General features: G+C 43.3%; 1 protein-coding gene across 7 annotated transcripts in view; it reads right to left on the minus strand.

Annotated features, from left to right (window-relative positions):
• LOC148402242 (IQ motif and SEC7 domain-containing protein 1-like) overlaps nt 1-19306 on the minus strand; it is a 74044-nt gene that overhangs the window by 23338 nt on the left and 31400 nt on the right. The window contains exon 1 of one of the 7 annotated variants that reach the window (XM_088358142.1): nt 17923-18130. The exons of 4 other annotated variants lie outside the window; for them this stretch is intronic. In XM_088358142.1, the coding sequence (XP_088214268.1) occupies nt 17923-18041 (119 nt within the window). In that variant the 5' untranslated portion in view covers nt 18042-18130. Of the gene's footprint in view, nt 1-7122; nt 7421-10064; nt 10673-17922; nt 18131-19306 lie in introns of those variants that run through there. 2 more of the 7 variants (XM_088358159.1, XM_088358161.1) reach the window with 2 other exon arrangements.

Genomic DNA, 19306 nt, shown 5'->3' on the forward strand with positions numbered 1-19306 from the left:
GTCATGCAAAGGATGCTAACCTGCTCCAAAAGGTTATAGACAATCATCCCAAGTGAAAGGCAGAGTTTAGAAATATCAGAAAAGGCCATAAGTGCCACTCATGGCAGGAGTTCTCTTTAATTCTAGGCGTCCAAAAAACGATAATCAAAAAGATAAATCACTAATCCCCCTCCACCTTCTTGAACAGGAACAAAGCAGGAAAAGGAAGAACTCCTCCTTTTGTGCGGGTCATGAGCCGAGCGCTGAGAAATGGATTCAGACGCGTATTTCAGTCCAACAAGATATCCTGAGTGTGCAAGTTCCATTCATTCCACGTTTCCACGAGACCCGGTTGGCCCAAGTCAGCAACTCTTATATTTCAACATATGCAACAAGGAAGGATGTGAGGGAGAACTTCACAGAAGCGGGGAGGTCGCTTCTTCAGAATATAAACCTGTTGTTGAGAGGTCACACAGCGCCTTGTTTATTTTATAAGGCGCTGCTGGGTTGCTTGAGACTGCAGCGAGTGTCCATGTGAAAACAAGAGCTCATAAAATCAAATTCTAGGATTAGGGCTATTTAATTCACACAAATCCAAAGATGCTTGGATGTTTTAAGCACACAGTAGTGACCTGAGTCTTTCTTGGCAATCAGTCATCTACAACTCGAATGCTCATGAAGGCCTGAAATGAGCCAATTGTCATCAAGGAGAAATAATGGGCTTCGAATATAGCACAACACTTTCTATATTATGGCCTCTGCCGCCTCATCGATCCGTATACGACCCTTCAGTTAGTTATTAGCGTGTCTCTTCTCTCATCCCACGAGAGAGTTCCTCTGGGAATGTGCTTATTATATCAGGACAGTGTTTTAAAATCGATTTCAAGCAGAGATTAGCAACATGTTAGCAATGTAATAAATGAATTATTTATTCTCAGATTTCCAAGATTAAATATGAATCAGACATCCCCGTCAGAAAACGGGACAGCTGGAGGGTGCAGAATATCGACCTTATTCTGTCATTGTGCTCAAGCATCTGAAACACACACAGCTGTCAATCAAAAAGATTGGGTGGAGTATCGTTAGCACTCCCACGTGGCCATCTATTTGACTCGCTTTCTTAACTGACAGCTTGAATTCTAAATGTTTATACATGAAATATAAATGTACTCAACAAAGCAAAGTACAAGAAAATATTTTTTAGTGTCTTGCACAATTTTTATGGCTAACAAGACAATGACAAACATCTACAATTTCCCCACTGGACAATAAAATGCAGATTAAACATGTTGGCTTGGTCAGGACAATTAACACTTGTGGTCTATTAAATAGTTATTGGAAGCCATTCAAGATATCTTTTCTCTCCGTAGTGGAACTTTTTAACCATTAAAATGGACCAGTACTCAGCAAATATTGCATCAGCCAGCTCACAGGGAACATAGTTGTGTCAGCAATTCATTTACATCTTCCTGACAGGATGAGATATTTGTCCTTACAGAATGTGCTCACGAGATCGTAAAATGAGTACAGAGAGGTTCGTATTTGCATTTCACGGAACAGAAGATCCTCGGAATTTTAATTCAATGAGTTCTGCAGAATTAAAACTCAACATTTGTTATAAACCCCAACATACCTGCATGTTGCGATAGCTGAACTCGAACAAGACCGATTTGAATATATTTTCAACGCAAAACAGAGATGAGCGGAGGGGGAAGGAGTGCATGCAAGCATGCAATGCAATACAGTTAGTCTCACGCTTTTGACATCTAATTGGCTCTAATGACTGCCTCGCTGGGCCCTCCATTCCGTCAACAAGTCTAATGAGAGCAGGTCCAGTTGGACCAAGAGTCATCATAGGACAGTCTTCATTGTAAATATGTCAACAGGATGCTTCACAGGACAAGGGAAATCAGCAGGAATGTACTGGGGCAAATTAGGGATGGGGGGTGGGGTGGGGTAACCATTTCACACGAAGACCTGACTTGCTCAAGTGTGAAAACTTATCTACATACGTAAAACCGTCTTTTCTCTTTGCAACGATTTTGTATTATTATTTCGTATTATTGTATTGGTGCAGTAAATCTTTACATATGGCTCAATGATTCCTTCACATGGCAGCAGCCTGTTAGAGATTTCGGCGACATGTTATACTTGATTACGAAACTTACAAAAAATGAAACTGCATGCAGAGTTTCAGTATTTATCCAAAATGTATGTTTTCTTCAGACAATTAAAATGCAGGAAAGTCTCATGCAAAAAGTTATTACACACAGTGAGAAAAATGAACTTGCTGATTATGCACGCAGTCATCAGACAAGATAATGAACTGCTTCAGAAGCTTCTACCCCCTGCAAAGCACACACACACGCTCACACACAAAACCTACCTCCACTCAACTGTGTCCTGGTTGAAGCATACAGTGGTGCAACCTGATCAGGACTGTGATGACAAATTGCCACCAGTCTGAGACTGAACCAAGGTGACCGTGGTTACAGGAGAGCTACACACACACATTCACACACACATACATAGACTCTGTGCACCAGCAGCAAGCAGCAGTGCTTGACTGGTGTCTACTGCACTAATCAGCGCATTCTCCTAAACGTCAATGAAAAGTCGCGTACCCCCCTCCCTACTCCCCCACCCCCATACAGAGCTCTCACTCCTCAGTGTGGCTCAGCTGTGTCTCTCCGAGCTTCATTTCCATTCTTTGAAGCTTCCTGCTCATTTATTCAGCTGCTGCCTTGATTTATGTGCTTCGGTGTTGGACACGTCCACACTCAGCCTGCATGCAGCAGCAGCAGCTCTGCAAGGTCAACAATTGTGTGCGTGTGTGTGTGTGTGTGTGTGTGTGTGTGTGTGTGTGTGTGTGTGTGTGTGTGTGTGTGTGTTATTTTTCCACGGTCTTCGGAACACATGGTGCCAAGGGGGAGAAATCTGAGCTCTGGACCAGAACCCATCTAAAGAGAGACGGAAAACAACACTAGATGTGGTCAGATAACATCAAAGCTTGAGAATGCTAACAAAATAATGTAGCATTTCATACTAAAGCCATTTATTGACCGGCTCTGACCAGTTGGGTCCAGTCAGCCTCGCTTCTTGAAATGTGTCCGAGTTTGACAGCACATTCCGGTCTGGTATAATAAACAAGCTGTTCTCTGCATTTTCAGGCGCTGACTTTATTTGAGTGCACTCAAATATACAACTACAACAAGGTCACTGCCGGGTGTAATGACGTTCTACTACAATTGTTACGTAAAGCTTGAATCTCTAAAGTGGCTTCAGGAGTTCCTGAGCATCCCTCTCGCAACCCCCCTTTCTGCCTCAATTTGTACTTTTCTCACTCTTGTTCATTTATGTGGCTGTTTAATTTCTTAGCTCTCTGCCCTTGACTTCCTCACGGTGTAAACCTTGAAATCGAGTGACCGGGCGGGCGGCCATTAGCAGTTAAGACAAGTTTGACGACTAACTTTCAAATCTATTTCACGAGAAAGGCTGATTGTTCCCGCGATGGGAAGGACATTAACATCGGACGTCAACCAAAAGACCAACTCAGGAGATTCTAACACTTTCTGGCCCTGAATTCACCAACAGATGGTGCTCGTGCACAGTCAATGCAGCACTGCAAGCATTATTAAGATCCAAAAATAATTTTTCAGGAGAAATGTGCAATACAGAGACGTAATGAGGAGGTTATTGTTTAATAACAGCAAGGAATAAAGAATTATCATTGGCCAGTGACAGCTTCTTTGGGAACTCAATTCAAAATGTCATATTTGAGGAGCGTTATCTCTCCTTTGTCACTAAAAGCCAATTTCAGCTTTGATTGCTTCTTATTTTGACAGGACCAGTTTAAAAATCCCCGACAGCCCAATACTGTGTGAACCACTGATTCACCCTCTGCGGCTAATGGATTAATTATGGTCTAAGGGAAAAAAATAATCACATGACATTACACGAGTGAACCTTGATGAATGACAATGTCAGTGGACGGCCCGCCAGCATATATTGAAAGTGGGATTTATCACAATTGCATGCACGTGCACAGATCTCAGAAGCCAGTTGTCAAGGCAACAGCTACGGGTGGTCAAAAAAAGAGGCAAAAAAATGAATACAAAATTCAAGGCATGAAAAGATAACCCATGTGAATGCGATGGGCGAGCACGCAAGCAATTAGCCACACATTGAAGTTTAATCACTGTTTACCAACCTCCTCCACCACAGGGTGGTTTCAAGCGGCGACATGTGCCACATTCCCCTTCTCGCCATCAGGCCTTACAAACCTAATTGAACATCTGTATTATTACACAGAATGCTTCTTCATACTCGACGCTCCATTATCCAGCTGATTATAACACTTGCATGACACGACACTATTGCATCAATGTATTCAACCACATCATCACAGGATGATGAAGGTCCCCGAGGAAGGAGCACTACATTTCAGAGTAAATACGTACATCATCTCACACACACACGCACGCACGCACGCACGCACGCACGCACGCACGCAAACACACATGCACACACACAACCACAGACCAAGTTGGAAAAAAACTCAGCTGACTGTAAATTATTCATGAATCAGTGCGCGAGGTGGTGCAATATAGCCACACGAACACAGGGGGCAGCAAAGCACATCTAAGAGCTGCAGTGCAGCAGCATGAGCTCATCACGCTTCTCTTCTACTCCTCCCCCTGTAATCCCCCCACACCACCATCTCACTAACCCCTTTATGCCTCTCCTCCCCTTGCTCACCATTACATAAGTTAATGCAGCACACACCCTCATTATTCTGCAGGCAGGCGCCGTGAGGAGATGCAAGGGAATACAGGATGCCAACAAAAGTCAAATGAGAGTCCAAAGAGCCACAAAACGAGCCTGTGGCTTGAGATTCCCACTGCTATTTTTTGTCAGATCCTGATGACCCCCCCTCTCCAAAAAAACCCCAACAAAAACAGAGCTTGTTTGGAAATCTTGGAAATATGACAAGCACATGAGCCTTTTGGCAACTGATTTTCATTGCTAGGACCACCACTGGTGGTCTGCATTGTCTTCTCCACCATAATCAAACCAAACAAGTAAGGTCTCCAGGGGGCATCATTCTTGAGCATTAGAGAAAACAAACTACCATCCTCATTTCAAATATTGTAAAGCAGTGAAGACACTGCAGTGGGGCTCTAGCAGAAAGCAAGCCTGCAGCAGTAGAAAGCTGACTTTGTTCACAACCTCGCCAAACGTGGTCATTATCACTTTCCAGCAAGGGGGAGAAAAAAGAAAAAAAACTGGCACTTGAAGTTGCAAACATTGCACACGGACATCAAACTAGGTCTATTGGTTAGGATGGAATTATTATGCCATAATAGAGCGCATTATTGGCATTACCTAAAAAAAATTAACATGCATTGATGTGCTCCATTTATGGAAGGCAGTGCATGGAAACAACCAGAAGATTCTCAGTGATGACTTGTTTTCTACCAGATTAGTATGCGTGAGATGACGGCTACGCAAAAACAATCAACAAATGTAGATAGCAACCACTGTGGCTTCCTCAACACATAAACACAATAATTACACAGAAACATTCAATTTGAATCCACACCAATTCCACAAACTCAAGACCCGCCATTCCGGGCCGTCACAATCACGCTGACATATCTGACCAGGAAACGGCTTCCATCCGAGACAGGGGTAATCTTTTCCACCGCGGAGAGTCTTTTTCACTCACCACAGCGGAACTGGAGACTCGGTTGGGCAGATCACTGCATTTCCATTACAAGTAGTTCCTCTTTGGGCCCCCCCTTACCTCTTTCTGTTTGAGTCAGAGCAACAACAACAAAGAACAACAACTTCGCTGCCTGTTCTCATTGATCAACTACTCCCCGGTATTAATGACCCTGGAGGTTTGTCTTGGAAGTCAGTTAGCGAGCAGCGCTGACAGGTCACTTTAGCATTCCAGGCCTTTTGCGAGAGGCTTTACTTAACACGCTGCTCTACTCTTGTGTCCGCTGATTCACTGTGGGATGAGGTGGCAGCGCCGCTGTCGCCGGCTCGAGATCCACACAATAAATAAATAATGCTCGCTGACATACTAGAATAAGACACGTATCAAATTTAGGCCGGTTTCTATGCAGTCCTGTCTGGGTCAAAAAGTAACACTATCTTATTTTTAGCTAGTGTGCTTCAAAACTGTCAGAAAGCTAAAGTGCCAAACCGTATCTTCTCATTGAGTAGCGTGAAAAAGTGTGTCCCAACTTTGTTTCTGTACGACAGTCATTCCTTGTAACCTTGCCAAAAAAGAACAACTATGCTGTTCATGACTCAGCTCTTGAAAAGGGGAATTTAAAGAGGAACCGTTTGTATGTGGATTTTCCGTTAACAACTCGAAGATATTATGCTCTTTTCAAAGCACCCACAATCCTGTGGGATGACACAGCAATATCTGATGGGGAAGATACCGTAGAAATGCAAATATAGGTTTTTGTGTGGTTCTGTATTTAATCGTTCCAATTAGCCCCAAACTATTTCTGCTCTGTTATAAAGGCTTCATAATTCAAAAATGGCAAAATCATTGACCTCATCTGTCACAACTTTGAACCACCCCACCTTATACGGTACATTACAAACATTGACCTCCACCCCATGGTGCAGTTCACTATTATTGCTGCTGGAGTATTGCTCGACACAAAAATAAAAAAAAAGTGTGTTTACTGGGACTTCATTTCCCCTTTAAGCAGAAACAATAAGGTCAAAAGCAGATTAGCCCAAAACAAGTAAAACGAGAATGTTACAATTTCCTGCAGACTCAAAACCAAATCTTAATGTACCAGGAAAAAAAACCACACGACATTGTTCTTAATGTTACAGTAGATAAATTGGACACAGATTTAGAAACAATCTGTCTGCAGGGATGATGGTACATTTTGTTCATCCATAGATAATTTGAAAAGAACATTGATGCTACGCTGGTTGTTTAAGCGAAACAAACCAGAAATACTCGGGAAATCATTATACCTGATATCTTTAATTAGGTAAACTGTCTTGTCTTAAATGTGTCTTTATAAACTGTGATAATATCATTTCTGCACAGGAAAGCAACACAAAGCGTCCACACTGGCCCACAGCCCAGCCCATAGCTCCTACCTTATTGTTCGGCTGGAAATGCAGTACTTCCACATGGCATTCCACACAGTAGTGACATCACTGGAGACCTCAGACATACCCGAAAAAAATGTGCATGGCCCAGCGTTTTAAAAAACTGCCTACTAAAGAATTGACCAGCGGAAATAAAGTCTGCGTTGACTCCCTTGCACCGCAAATTGCAGCCCTCATCCTTCACTTTCCATGCAAAATCCCGCAGAGAGATTTCATCCCGTCTCTGCTTAAAAGTCTCCAAACTGCGGCGCCACTCCAACTTGCTGCCCTTACCAGCTAATGCCAGATGACCAAGTAAGGTAAAGGCCTGGCGGGATGTATAAAGCAGAAGACAAAAGCTCTCCACCCACCACAACCTTTTCAGTTCTCTGCAACTCAGTTTCTTATTTTCTTCCCTCTACTTCTCCTCATTCGGTGATCTCATGCATGCCCCTTGACAGTGATGGGCAGGGTCTACGTTGTTAATTTCAACCAGAGAAAGAGAGTGAAGATATGGGGCTAGCAATAGGTGGGCTCATGTCCAACAATGACACAGCTCGCAACGAGAAGGCTGCACTTGGGGGGGGGTGAAAGCCAGTTCAACATCTGGGAGAGGCTGTTTTGAGTAATAACCCGAATTTCTTCCAAGCAACACAGCTTTGGATATAATATGACGAGGTTTCAGAGATGTAATGAGTTACACCCCCATGATCAGAATATTCCGATGAATTTGGGCACTCGGATGTCTTTAGAGCGTGCAGGAAGAAAAATACCACTGAATCACAGACACGTCAGCCCTATGCAGCTGTGAATAAACTTCTTGAAGTGCATCTGTCCGTCCGTCCATTTTACCACATATCCAACTAGGCGGAGTGCACACTTGCTGCACAAGATTACATACTGACTATATTTAAGAATATTGCTTCGAGCAGAACACTGAACTAATAAAATATTTTCATGATAATCTACACAGGTTAAATAATGTTCACGTGACACTTCAGAGTTTAGTTGCGAGATGGACCGATTGCATTTATGTCATACATTCCCAGATTTAAAAACTAATAATCAAGATGTTTACGTCTGACACTGACCACTAATCTGACACAAAAGTCACTACACGCATGATCTAACGTGAGGAGACGGAAGCAGACAACAAATAACGTTTATAGCTACAGTTGCAAAAAGGTAATTCTGTTAAAGCAGAGTGGAGACAGAGGGAGACAATCGCAAATACTGACCACAACACAACTGCAGGCCATCTCCCAGCTGTGAGGATGGATGGATGTCACCTGTGCTAGCCATCCATTTTCTATTTGCTTATTCTCATTAGGGTTGTTGGTGAGCTAGAGCTGACTTGGGCAAGAGCAGGGCACTTATAGAAAAACAATCAGTCACGTTCACAATCACACCTAAGGACAAGTGAGTCGTCAACAAATCTCACTTTTGGAACGTGGGAGGGAGACGAATTGCTTTAAATATGGACAAAATACATGCAAACGGGCAAAATCTTTTCTCTAAATGTATTTCAGTTTTTGATAATACATTTTCCACGCATGAATAAAAGATCCACAAACTAACTCAAAGAGTGTTTGAAGCAAACAATAAAATAACCACACATACCATACTGTTGTTTTTTTCCCAGTGCAAAGGGAAACCAACAAGAACAAGAAATCAACATTAAGTGCAAGAAGTGATTGTCTTTTTTTTCCCACAAAAATCAACTCATTCAGAATCTTCATTTTACTATGTCCTGCATATTATTCCAACGCCCCCTCCAAAATTATCAGGCCTACTCACGCTGTAGTTTAAGGAAGTATATGACCCAGTTTAAAGCCAATTGGAGACATATCTTCCATTTAATGGTGATTGGTGACATTACAACTTGGAACTACATTCCAGTGTATTTGGAAATAAATAATAATAATAAATTAAATATTAATTTCGAGGTCCACTCAGAGTGTGGTGGCAGCCAGTTTGCCCATTCTTGCCGTAGACCAAGAAAAACTTAAAAGTGAGGCCGTAGCCCGGACTCAAACCCGATGTGATAATCCCGCTGGCCGACCTCTGTTCCAGCTCCATCTATAGCTGAGGGAATACCCTCAGTCTTCATTCAAAGATGTTGTCTGCTAAATCAGTAATGCATTATTAATGAGACTTCTGTCTCCATATGTGAGAGAACACATCATCATATAAGAGATGTTTCCTTTCAAGCTTTCTCATCCATTCTGATCCAGACATCAAACTGACAAAAAAAAAACTGAGCCAAAGGGTGGAGACAAAGCTTCATTAGGAAACTGCATTAATTGTCTCAGCTGCATTTCAGTTTTTCAGCAGTTGGAGTTTGATTGTTAGGTAAAAGGAGCATCTGAGGCCACTGTCATTATGGGCTGTAAAGGACATGACGCCTTCTTTGTGGTCCCAACAGCAGCAGCGGGGGGGTTGCCGGTCTAATTTATCCATCATGAGAGAGCAGTGGCAAACCTTTTTGATAAAGCTGCGACACACATGCATGAGCAGTGGTTAAAATCATCCGACATCTGGTAATCAAAGGACAAGACATCATGTTTGAGAATGTTCCAGAGGGTTCATCCTCTTCGTTCCCACTTTGATTTACAGTTTCAAAGATCACCAAAAAGAACTTTTAATCTAATCTGAGGATGATGGTGAGAAAGAAAAATGTGGATTCCCTTGCCATGCTAAAAGGACAAAACTGGCTACTAATGAGGCATAGATTATGCAGGAGGTGAGAGGTGAACGGTGCAGGTTCCCAGTGGGACTGAGAGGAATAAATTTAGCCATCGCCTGCTTCTCAGTAAACAGACATAGCCAAGCTATCACAAAGTCAATAAAACGGGTGATTTTGCAAGATGATGGACAAGACCAAGTTGTCTCTCACAATTTCCCAAACTAATGTCTGCCTTCAAACAACGTTGTGTTGTCTTCCAACTTACCTTTTGTAAAAGTTGTTGTGAGGGTGCAGGCACAGGACATGCCAGTAATCCAAGCAAAACGCTTTAAACTTCCACATCCTGGGCTCGGATGCTCAAGGGGCGGCGCGCTTCTGGAATCCAACGACATTAAACGACAACATGGCAGCAAATAAACACAACCTTGCTCATTTCTTCAGCCAACAAATTCATGGCGTGGAAATCAAATTCATCCTCCTACTGGAACGCAACCTCAACCGCGGCAGCTTGAACCTGCCAGGAACAACCACGCCACTCCTGGAACAGCCTCTGTCAACACAAGCCCAGAAAAGCCAGCAGACCGGGAACCCCTTTTGGACTTATTTGAAGCGAAAGCCTATGCTTGGGATCCGAGCCCCGGAAGTCTCAACGGTGATGGCTGTGTTTAGCAGCAATCCAGGTCAGTCAGTGTGTCCTCTGTGACGGTGGCTCAACACAGTGCGTCAGCCGAGAATCCTCGGAGACTCCAGCTCCAGTCGGCACAGGTACCGGAATGTGGAGGAGAGCCCGGGCGAGGAGGAAGACTCTTGCCGTTGCCAGTCGATCTCAAACTTTCCACTCAAGCCCTTCTCCTGGTTTCTCCTCATCCTTTTGCGCTTGCTCTATCAGTCTCCCTCACACAGCCACTGCCATGCGCACAGGACCTCCCAGAAATGTGCCGATTGGGGTTGCCGAGCAACACTAGCGTACTCGAGAAGCTTCAAAAGGAAGCAGAGCAGGAAGGCATTTGATTGGCTGTCTTATTGGATGGGTGGGGCTGCGGCAATGTTGGATGACCACATGTGTTCATGCGTGTGTCGAGCAGGCATCCTCTCTGCAAAGAATGTTGGATGATGGGGATTCCTAAAATGAATTGATTAGTGGGGTCACATACGGAAGAAAAATGTAATTCATTCTTATAAGATCATAAACCTTAAGGATGTGAAAACAATTTAGGATTCACTTTAGTGTGAGATGCTGTAGTGTATCTTCTGGCAACAATGTTTTCAGTTGAACACAAACGGAGTGTTGTTCCTTCTCTGCTGCAGTTCAACACAGGACCTCTCATCAATATTCAATCCTCGGTCGTGTGAAAACCAACAAACAATGAGAATGATGCATCATTACGCAAACATACGGGCCTTCTCACTTAATTCACAAAATGCAAATAAGCATGCAGAGTAACACACAAGTTTGCCATTAGATTGGTTTCATCTGTCCACGGCTCTCCGCGTGACTCGTTCCTGCCCCCCCTGGCACCGAATGCGCCCTTCTCAAAATATAGAACGAGCTTCTGTGTCACAAAGGATGCACAGAAAGCCTGAATGGCAGCGGGGGCACACAAAGGAATTAATTAATCTACACACCATTCATCAGCCATTTTCTCACAATTCACACCTCCTTCTTTTAATGAGCCTCACAGGAAACGAAACGGCGCGGTTCCTAATGTGATTTGTTTGGTCTCAAAAGTATCACACTTATTGACTTTCTAGAGTCAATATTAAAGAGAAACATGAGCATCCGTCACCGAAAAAAATGCCCTTCACTATTTTCAATCTACTTCCTTTCCTTTTTGATGAATGGAACGTGATATTCAGTGGCAAAGTGTGGGTGGAAACAGCGTTGTTTTTGTTCAGAACGCAAAAGAGCCTGTCAGGAAAAGCCATTGGTGCAGCATTAGGTGGCATCAAATGCAAATGGACCTCAAACATAACAGGTTTACAGACGGCAGGGCAGAGTAAAGGGAACGAAAACCAAATCAGCTCACACGCGTGTTTATAGAGGTGTCAAATTTAGTAAATCGACAACACACCAATTATCAATTTAATCGATTAATCGTTTGGAGACATTTTTAACTAAAGATTGTCCAAATCAATGACCCTCAATCTGTTTGATATTTCTTAGCGGTTGTTCCATTGTTTTTTAACCACTAAATAAACAAAAATAAATTGTTAATAAACAGTAATACGGCCATTTTAACACACTTTTATGCAAATAAAACCGTATCCAATTATTCAATTAATTGTTGAAGTATTCAATAGAATCATCAATTCTAAAAATAATTGAGAATGACAGCCTTAACCAGGGGTTAACAGGATTATGATATAATAATAATAATAACAATAATATACTAAATTGAATCAAACATTGCTGCTTTGTAGAAAGTGGTTGAGAAATCAGATAAGGATATAAAAGTTCTATCAAGTCACTCTGTTGACCATAATAAGCATCTGAAGGTATGATAAAATAAAATCAGTCCAGTTTTATGTTGTGCTAATCAATAAAAGCCTAAAATGTACTACAAATCTAACGGCCATAAAAAAGCTTTGGCCCTGCAGTCATTTTAATAAATGACCTGATGTGAAGAGCGGTTTGACAGACTCCTATTGTCTCAATGCTACGGCTGCAGCATTAAACTGCAGCACTCTGACATGGCTGATATTGAGCATTGCAGCGCCTCCCCGGGATTGACCCAGTCAATCACTGATAAACTGCCCTAAAGCATCTCGCCATGACCTTCCCCGAGTGATGTGCACTCTATAAACACTTGAGTAGAAAATGGCCAGCCGCAAAGAATCATCTTGCCATTGCGAGGTCTCAAGGAGTACTCAGGTTGTGCACTGCCAATTTGATAAGGCAACGAGGGTCGGCGAAAAGCATGCAAAGCATAGCAAGGAGATTATAACGGGATTCAACGTGACTACTCATTATATTAATTAACTACAAGGCTTGCTCAATCAGTTTGCAAAAGAACAAATGAGAGCGAAACAAGCATTTATCAATATATACAGACACATGTACAATACAGTAATCCCTCGTTTATCACGGATAATTGGTTCCAAAACCACCCCGTGATAAGTGAAATCCGCAAAGTAGGTCACCCTCTAATGTGTTCATTTTTTGTGTCAATAAATGTATATGAAAAAATTTAAATGCATGTTATTATTAGAACATTAAATAATAGTTTCAAACATGTAAATAATACATTAACAGTATAAATAACATACAGTATAAATATTGAAAATATGAATATTATACGTGTGTGCGTGCGTGCGTAGTGCATGCGTGCGTGCGTGCGCATTTACGCATGAACTTATTATTGAGCCCGGGTTAAGCACACACCTGAAAGAATGCCATGGAAAGCTGCTCCCCCTGGTGGCGTATTGGGATATCGTCTACAACCAGCCAGGACAGGATGGGTTAATTCAGCAGAATGAAACCTTTTTTGTTTTACACGTCACATTCACGCTTGTTTTCAACAACAACAAAAAATCATTCACAGTATATATACAACATAAGGATTTTGTTTGATGATTCAGTCAAATATCATCTCAAGTATTTGCATGTTTTCCCATTTATGACTATAGTATAGGATTGCCAGCTAAATTAAAATGTGTGGAGTAGTATGCAATATATACTAGTGGGTAGATAATGAAATTTCATGTCCTTCCAGAGAGGAGCAGTGGGAAGATAATCCTGCACGGAAGGTAGTGCTCCATTTTACATACTAACACGTCACCCACATGGTAGAGTACAGCTGTTTAGCCGCCAGCTTGAGAGCAAGCACGCAGAAGGTGGGTGAAGGGAGGGTGGGGGGAGACAAACTGGCAAAGATGGTGGGTGGAATAAGGATGCGGAGGTGAATTATATCTAGAATAAACTTTAGGCTTTGTATAAAATCAAAACCGCATGCAAGCTGAGTTGAAACTATAAAGCGGATAATAACATTTCTCTGGCTGGGTTGAGGTGGGCACTATGTCGTGAAGTATTTTCTTTTATTTATTGAAGGCCGATCACACCCTGAGGGCTGAGCAATACAACTGAGGGAGAGCGACGTGATCCCCGTCAAGGACCGTCGGTAACACGGAGCTTTATCAACACATCACTATCTTTTTCTTCACGTCGCAGTTCTGCTGTGAAATAAATTCAGCACGCGCAGACAGAACTGCCAGTACAAAAAATTATGCAACCATCATATGTAGACGATAACTTGTGTCGTCGTACTGCATGTGAGACGACATCCGTGCAGATAAACATATCTGAGTCTTCTGCCAGAGGAACAGAATGTTCTGGAGGTGCATCTGTTTCTGATGCTCTCCTCTGTGTATCTGCTGTTGGCAAAGGCAGCGCCTTATTATGGTCTGTTTCAAGCCTCTGATGCATCAGCACTAGCAGGTCCCCCGAGGAAACTTTAACTCACTGAGACGTGCACCCGTGAGTGCAGCAGCAGCACATCCAGCCAGCCGGCTTGATCGTCTTTGAACACGACTTAAAAACTCGGTGGCTGACACTCGGCAAAACACAGCAAATATCTAGCTGTTGATGTAAAAAATATGAAAAAAAATTACAATTGGTTCTTGAAGCAAATATGAAGCTTCATTTTCCTATTACTACAAAAGAAAAATAATAATGTCGCGTTAGTATGGAGGACAAGGCACACCTTGCTGGATTGAGTGACGCTAGCTTTACATCGCAACAGAAAGCCTCCAGGGGCCTCTGTGATCCTCTCTAACCTGCTTACTGAGGGCAGCACAATGGCCCGGTGGGATGGGAAGGATTACGTCCTCGCAACCCTCAATACGAGTATAGAGAAAACACAAAAATTCCACTGGTTTTTTTTTTTTCTGTTTGAGCTTTTCAGGTTAAATACTGGCGGTTTAATGGCTGCTATTTTTTCAAAGTACATAAAAACAAATTAGCTCTGAGTAATAATAGTAAAAAGGAGTGTTAAATTCTAGTGATTGGGATTAATTGATCCATTGTCGAAACTAAAAAGATCGCAATTAATGAAGATGCAAAGCCATCAACGTACTGTAGATCACCCTTGAAGCCTTCAATCCACATTTCTGAGCAATCAAAAGGAGATTAAAATGTGCAAAGAAATTAAGCAGCTAATTGGTGACCAAACAAAAACCCAACAGATTTTACGCTTACATTTCAGTGACATTAACAACTTGTTTTTAAAACACTGCTCATGACATTCAAATCCAGGGTGACTAATTCCACATCCTCACATTCTTTCATCAATATAAATTCATAGACCAAACCTGTAATTTCTACGCTTAATAATAATACTGTCAACTGCAATGTCAGCTGTCGTAACGTTTGGCAGCAAACTGTCAGAGCAATTGCCAGACGAGCGGGGGGCGGGACTCAAAGGGTTAGACGATGACAGGACTACACATACACACAGTATGTTTCTGTGCTTGGGCAAATGAGTCACTAAATTCCATCTCTGCAGCATTTTGCACACATCCACTGATGCCATGTGTGCTGACAGCCAGCTCTGTGCCAGCCCATGTGCCAACAATGTAGACATTGCACTAAAGCGCTGTGGAGGTTTGCTCGCAGCGAATATGCTTGGTGCTTCCTCTGTAAAGACTCCGAAAAGGCGAATGTTCTGTCAGCTGTGGTGACGCACTCGCTATTTCATCAGCGCTGGCGTCATTGGAGCAGGAGTAGCGCATTAAGATGTTCTCAGCTAATCACGAGAAATGGGAATTCCTGTTGGAGCAGCTTCATCACATGAAGACAACCTCAGAATGTCAATGAAGCTCAGTTGGCACAGTGAGGACCAAAAGTAATGTCCCTTTGAAGCTAGCAATCAGCACGCCATGATTGAACCTCCTTGACGGCGATGTCACAGTCATGACAGTCGACTCATCATGCTGTTATTCCAAATGCTAAGCTTTGCCCTTCTTGAGGCTCCGAAATTTACAGGGAAATCAAACCAAGCCAACTTTACAACACAATCCCAACACATTTAGCTAAATGACCTTCAAATAAGATGTTCAAAATCATGTTGATGGATGTGTTGATATAATGTGAAGGAACATGACTGGTGGGCCAGCAAGGGCACTCTAATATTCTGTTAACTGGAACTCCAGGAGCAAATATGTCATGAAATTCATTTCAGTCAGTTTCTTAAGATAAAAAAAAAAAATGCACATTTGCAATTTGTGCTGACCAACATGGTTTAAAAGACCAAAACACTTAACAGTATCCCTAAAGTCGGTTTGATTATCACCAAGCTATGGCCTCATAATTTGATGTAAATTCCACACCATCTATTTAATAAATATTCGAACTGATTGGTGTAGGTGTCATTATTTTGTACACCCCAACTTGCACACCCAGTATCCATTTGCAACAAAACAAATCCGACACATTGGCGCTGCTAAATATACTCGCAGGGCATCATATTTTCACCCCAACGAAACATCTGCCTCCCTTAAGGATGGACCAGTGAAGCATGCTAAAAAGCAGACAGCCTTCAGCTAAGCCCCAAACTTCTGCTCTTCGCCTCCCAGTGTTGCAGGCTCACCATTAGAATTTCACAGGAGCAGGCTAGCAAACATGAAAGGCCATTTAGAAAAGACCAGGCTCCTCTTATGTTGCTCATTATAGAAGGACTGCGAAGCCTGTTTGACTGGAAGCGAAACCAACACATTAGCAGCATATGTCGCTTGCCCTTTAACAAAAGGAGATATTATACAAAGTCGTGAATTTGCACATTGCCGTACTCTGCCTGGACATGTTACTCTTAGAAGCTGGGATCAATCCAACCAAGAACATTTCAGAGAGCGCTGACCTCCACCAGGGTCAGAGTCGTTTCCGAGTTATGCTAATAACAAACGTATCCGATGTAGGAAAAAATGCAAACTTGTTCTGTCATGCTTTGATGAAGTATATAGAGGAATAGTACTCGCATGCAATGAAAGTCTAATGACCGAGACAGAGGGAACTTGACCGCATGCATGGAAACACGGGAGCAAACGACATTAACTGTGAAGGACTCAGTGGAGAGCCGCGAAGGTCTCATTTTCATTTAGATGACTAATTGACATCTATATGCTATTAACTGTAGATTGTGACATGGAAGGGTGATGTAGCGCCACAGGATTCACAAGCTAGTCAGTATGAGTGTGAACATGAGGCTAATATGAACAGTTCGTGGAAGCAGAATGTGGCTTGCTGGGGTAAGCAGGGACACCCCAGGAAAAAATGTTTGGCTTTTGTGGCAGCATAAAAGTGGTTTGGAAGATGAATGGATGAATTTGAAATGTGGACTCGTCAGACCACAACACACTTTGTTACCCTATCTTTGAGGAGCCTGGGCCCGGAGAAGCTGGCGGCGTTTTGAGGTTTTAATTTGCATTTGATATACAGACAGTTGTCCACAATGGTGTTGGTTTTTAGTGTGCTACAGTCTGAGGGGTCAAAGGTCATGGGCATTCAACGTTGGTTTTATCGCATCATATTATGGACCATAGATGATTCAAATCCAAATATTTTGCCATTTTAGGTCACGGAGGATTGTTCACAAACTATTTGCTCACACAGCGTTGACAAAGTGGTGAAGCTCACTACACTGAATCGAATCAATTCACTTATTAATACTTACTGTATTGTATGCTATATGTAATGAATCATCAATTGTCCTCGGGCCATGAGCTGATCATGGTAGCGATGCAACACACTCACAAATAGGTGCAAAGGAGCATCCACCGATAGATGACTAAATTTCCGCAGCAACCCGACACTCCAGCAACAATCGCCTTCATACTCTCATCACAGCTGTCACGCTAACAAAAAATATGAATGTCACCACGTGCGCCATCTATTATTCGTCAATCTTTCCTTCTCGCTTACGTTCCACCTCACTGCCCCTCCCTGGTAAAAGCAACATTGTTTACCAAGCACGAAGAGGGAACGTGAGAGGACAGAAGGAGGTCTGGACGCCATACGTGACTCAGCACAGACACTACATACAAATGACGGCTTCCGTCTCAACCGGCCCTGCTGGTGTCTCCATGAATGAGCGGCACACCACGCCAGGCGGACCGCTGAATACGCTACTCACATGTCATACAGCCGGTACCCGATGGCGGAGCCCGGTCTGCTGGGGTGGGCTGCGGGGTCTCTCATTCGCCGGGGATCCGTGCTGCTCACCACGGCTCGCCACACGCTCGGTTTGTCCATCCTGCCTGTCTGCTGGTCAATGGGACTCAACTGCGGGACGGCGTGCGCACACGGGGGCTCACTCACGTTCGCTCTCCCTCGCTCGTCCGGTCACAAACACAGACTGCCAGGGAGATGGGCGTGTGATGTAACGAGGAGCATCCAAGAAGCTGCCTGAGGGAGGGGGGAGGTGTGCGGGGTAGGGATCTAGTGATGCTGGCGTAGGAGGAGTGTGTTGTGGACTGTCATGGTCCTGATGATGTTGGATGTCCCCGGGGTGGTGGTGGGTTGGGGTAGGGGGGGGGGCTACTTCTTGCAAAGCTGCGGGCCAACTACAGGAAGATGCGTTGCCTCTGCACGCATCAGCGTAACGCCCCTCTCCACCCTCTCCCATCCTCTCAGTAGTACAGTCCTCTTCAAGGCCACGGGATTGGTTCCTCGGTCTCCATAGAAACAGGAGGATGTGTCAGAGGTAGGGCTCATTATCATGCCTTCTCTCCGCTCACCATCCCATTTTGTTTTCACTTCTCGCTCTGTTCTCCTTTCCCTTTTGCCATTTCTCGTCTCCCCGCAGACTGCACCCGCCCCTCCTCATCTATTTCAGCTCTCAAATTGATGCGCTTTCTCTGTAGTGTCATTCAAAACAGACAAGGCTGTGTAAACCATTCAGGACAGACGTGAGGAGGCTCCATTGATACGGTTCATGATGCATAATTTAAAAAAAGAGAACTTGTGGGGAAAAAAAGCAAGTTAACAGCTCATGGAAATTTTGAATTTAGCTAAGGCAACATAACAGAGATGTATCTCGTACAAGGTATAACAACACTAGAAGTTCAAAAATGTCAATATTTAAATTGTAGTTTTGACACCAGTAGGCTGGCAAACATCTTCATAGGAGCACTTCCACATACACACACATGCAGTCTGAGAAGGATGCACGTGTTCTGCTTTGTCAGTGTTGTCGAGTATTAAAACCAAGACGACTCGTATTGTCAGACCGTCGCTGTTTCCTTAATGAACCTGTGTAGAGGCTAATTGTACACGTATGTCACCGCAGCGCAATTACGCCGCTTGCACTCCTTCTAATTATCAAGCAAGAGTGTTGATCCCTCCAGCTCTGACATGCTCTGATGAGCTGCGCGTGCGCATCTCAACGCACATCTGCATGCAAGTGTTGTTTGAATAGATTTCAGAGCCGTTTGAGACCAACAATGAATGCATCAACACACCTTGGATAACACTATTAAACAAAAGACATCTCTGAGCTATTTGTTGGGAGATTACGT

Source organism: Syngnathus floridae, chromosome 2, assembly GCF_059516105.1.
Source record: "Syngnathus floridae isolate MCC-2025c chromosome 2, RoL_Sflo_1.0, whole genome shotgun sequence".
In the NCBI taxonomy this organism is placed as follows: Eukaryota; Metazoa; Chordata; class Actinopteri; order Syngnathiformes; family Syngnathidae; genus Syngnathus; species Syngnathus floridae.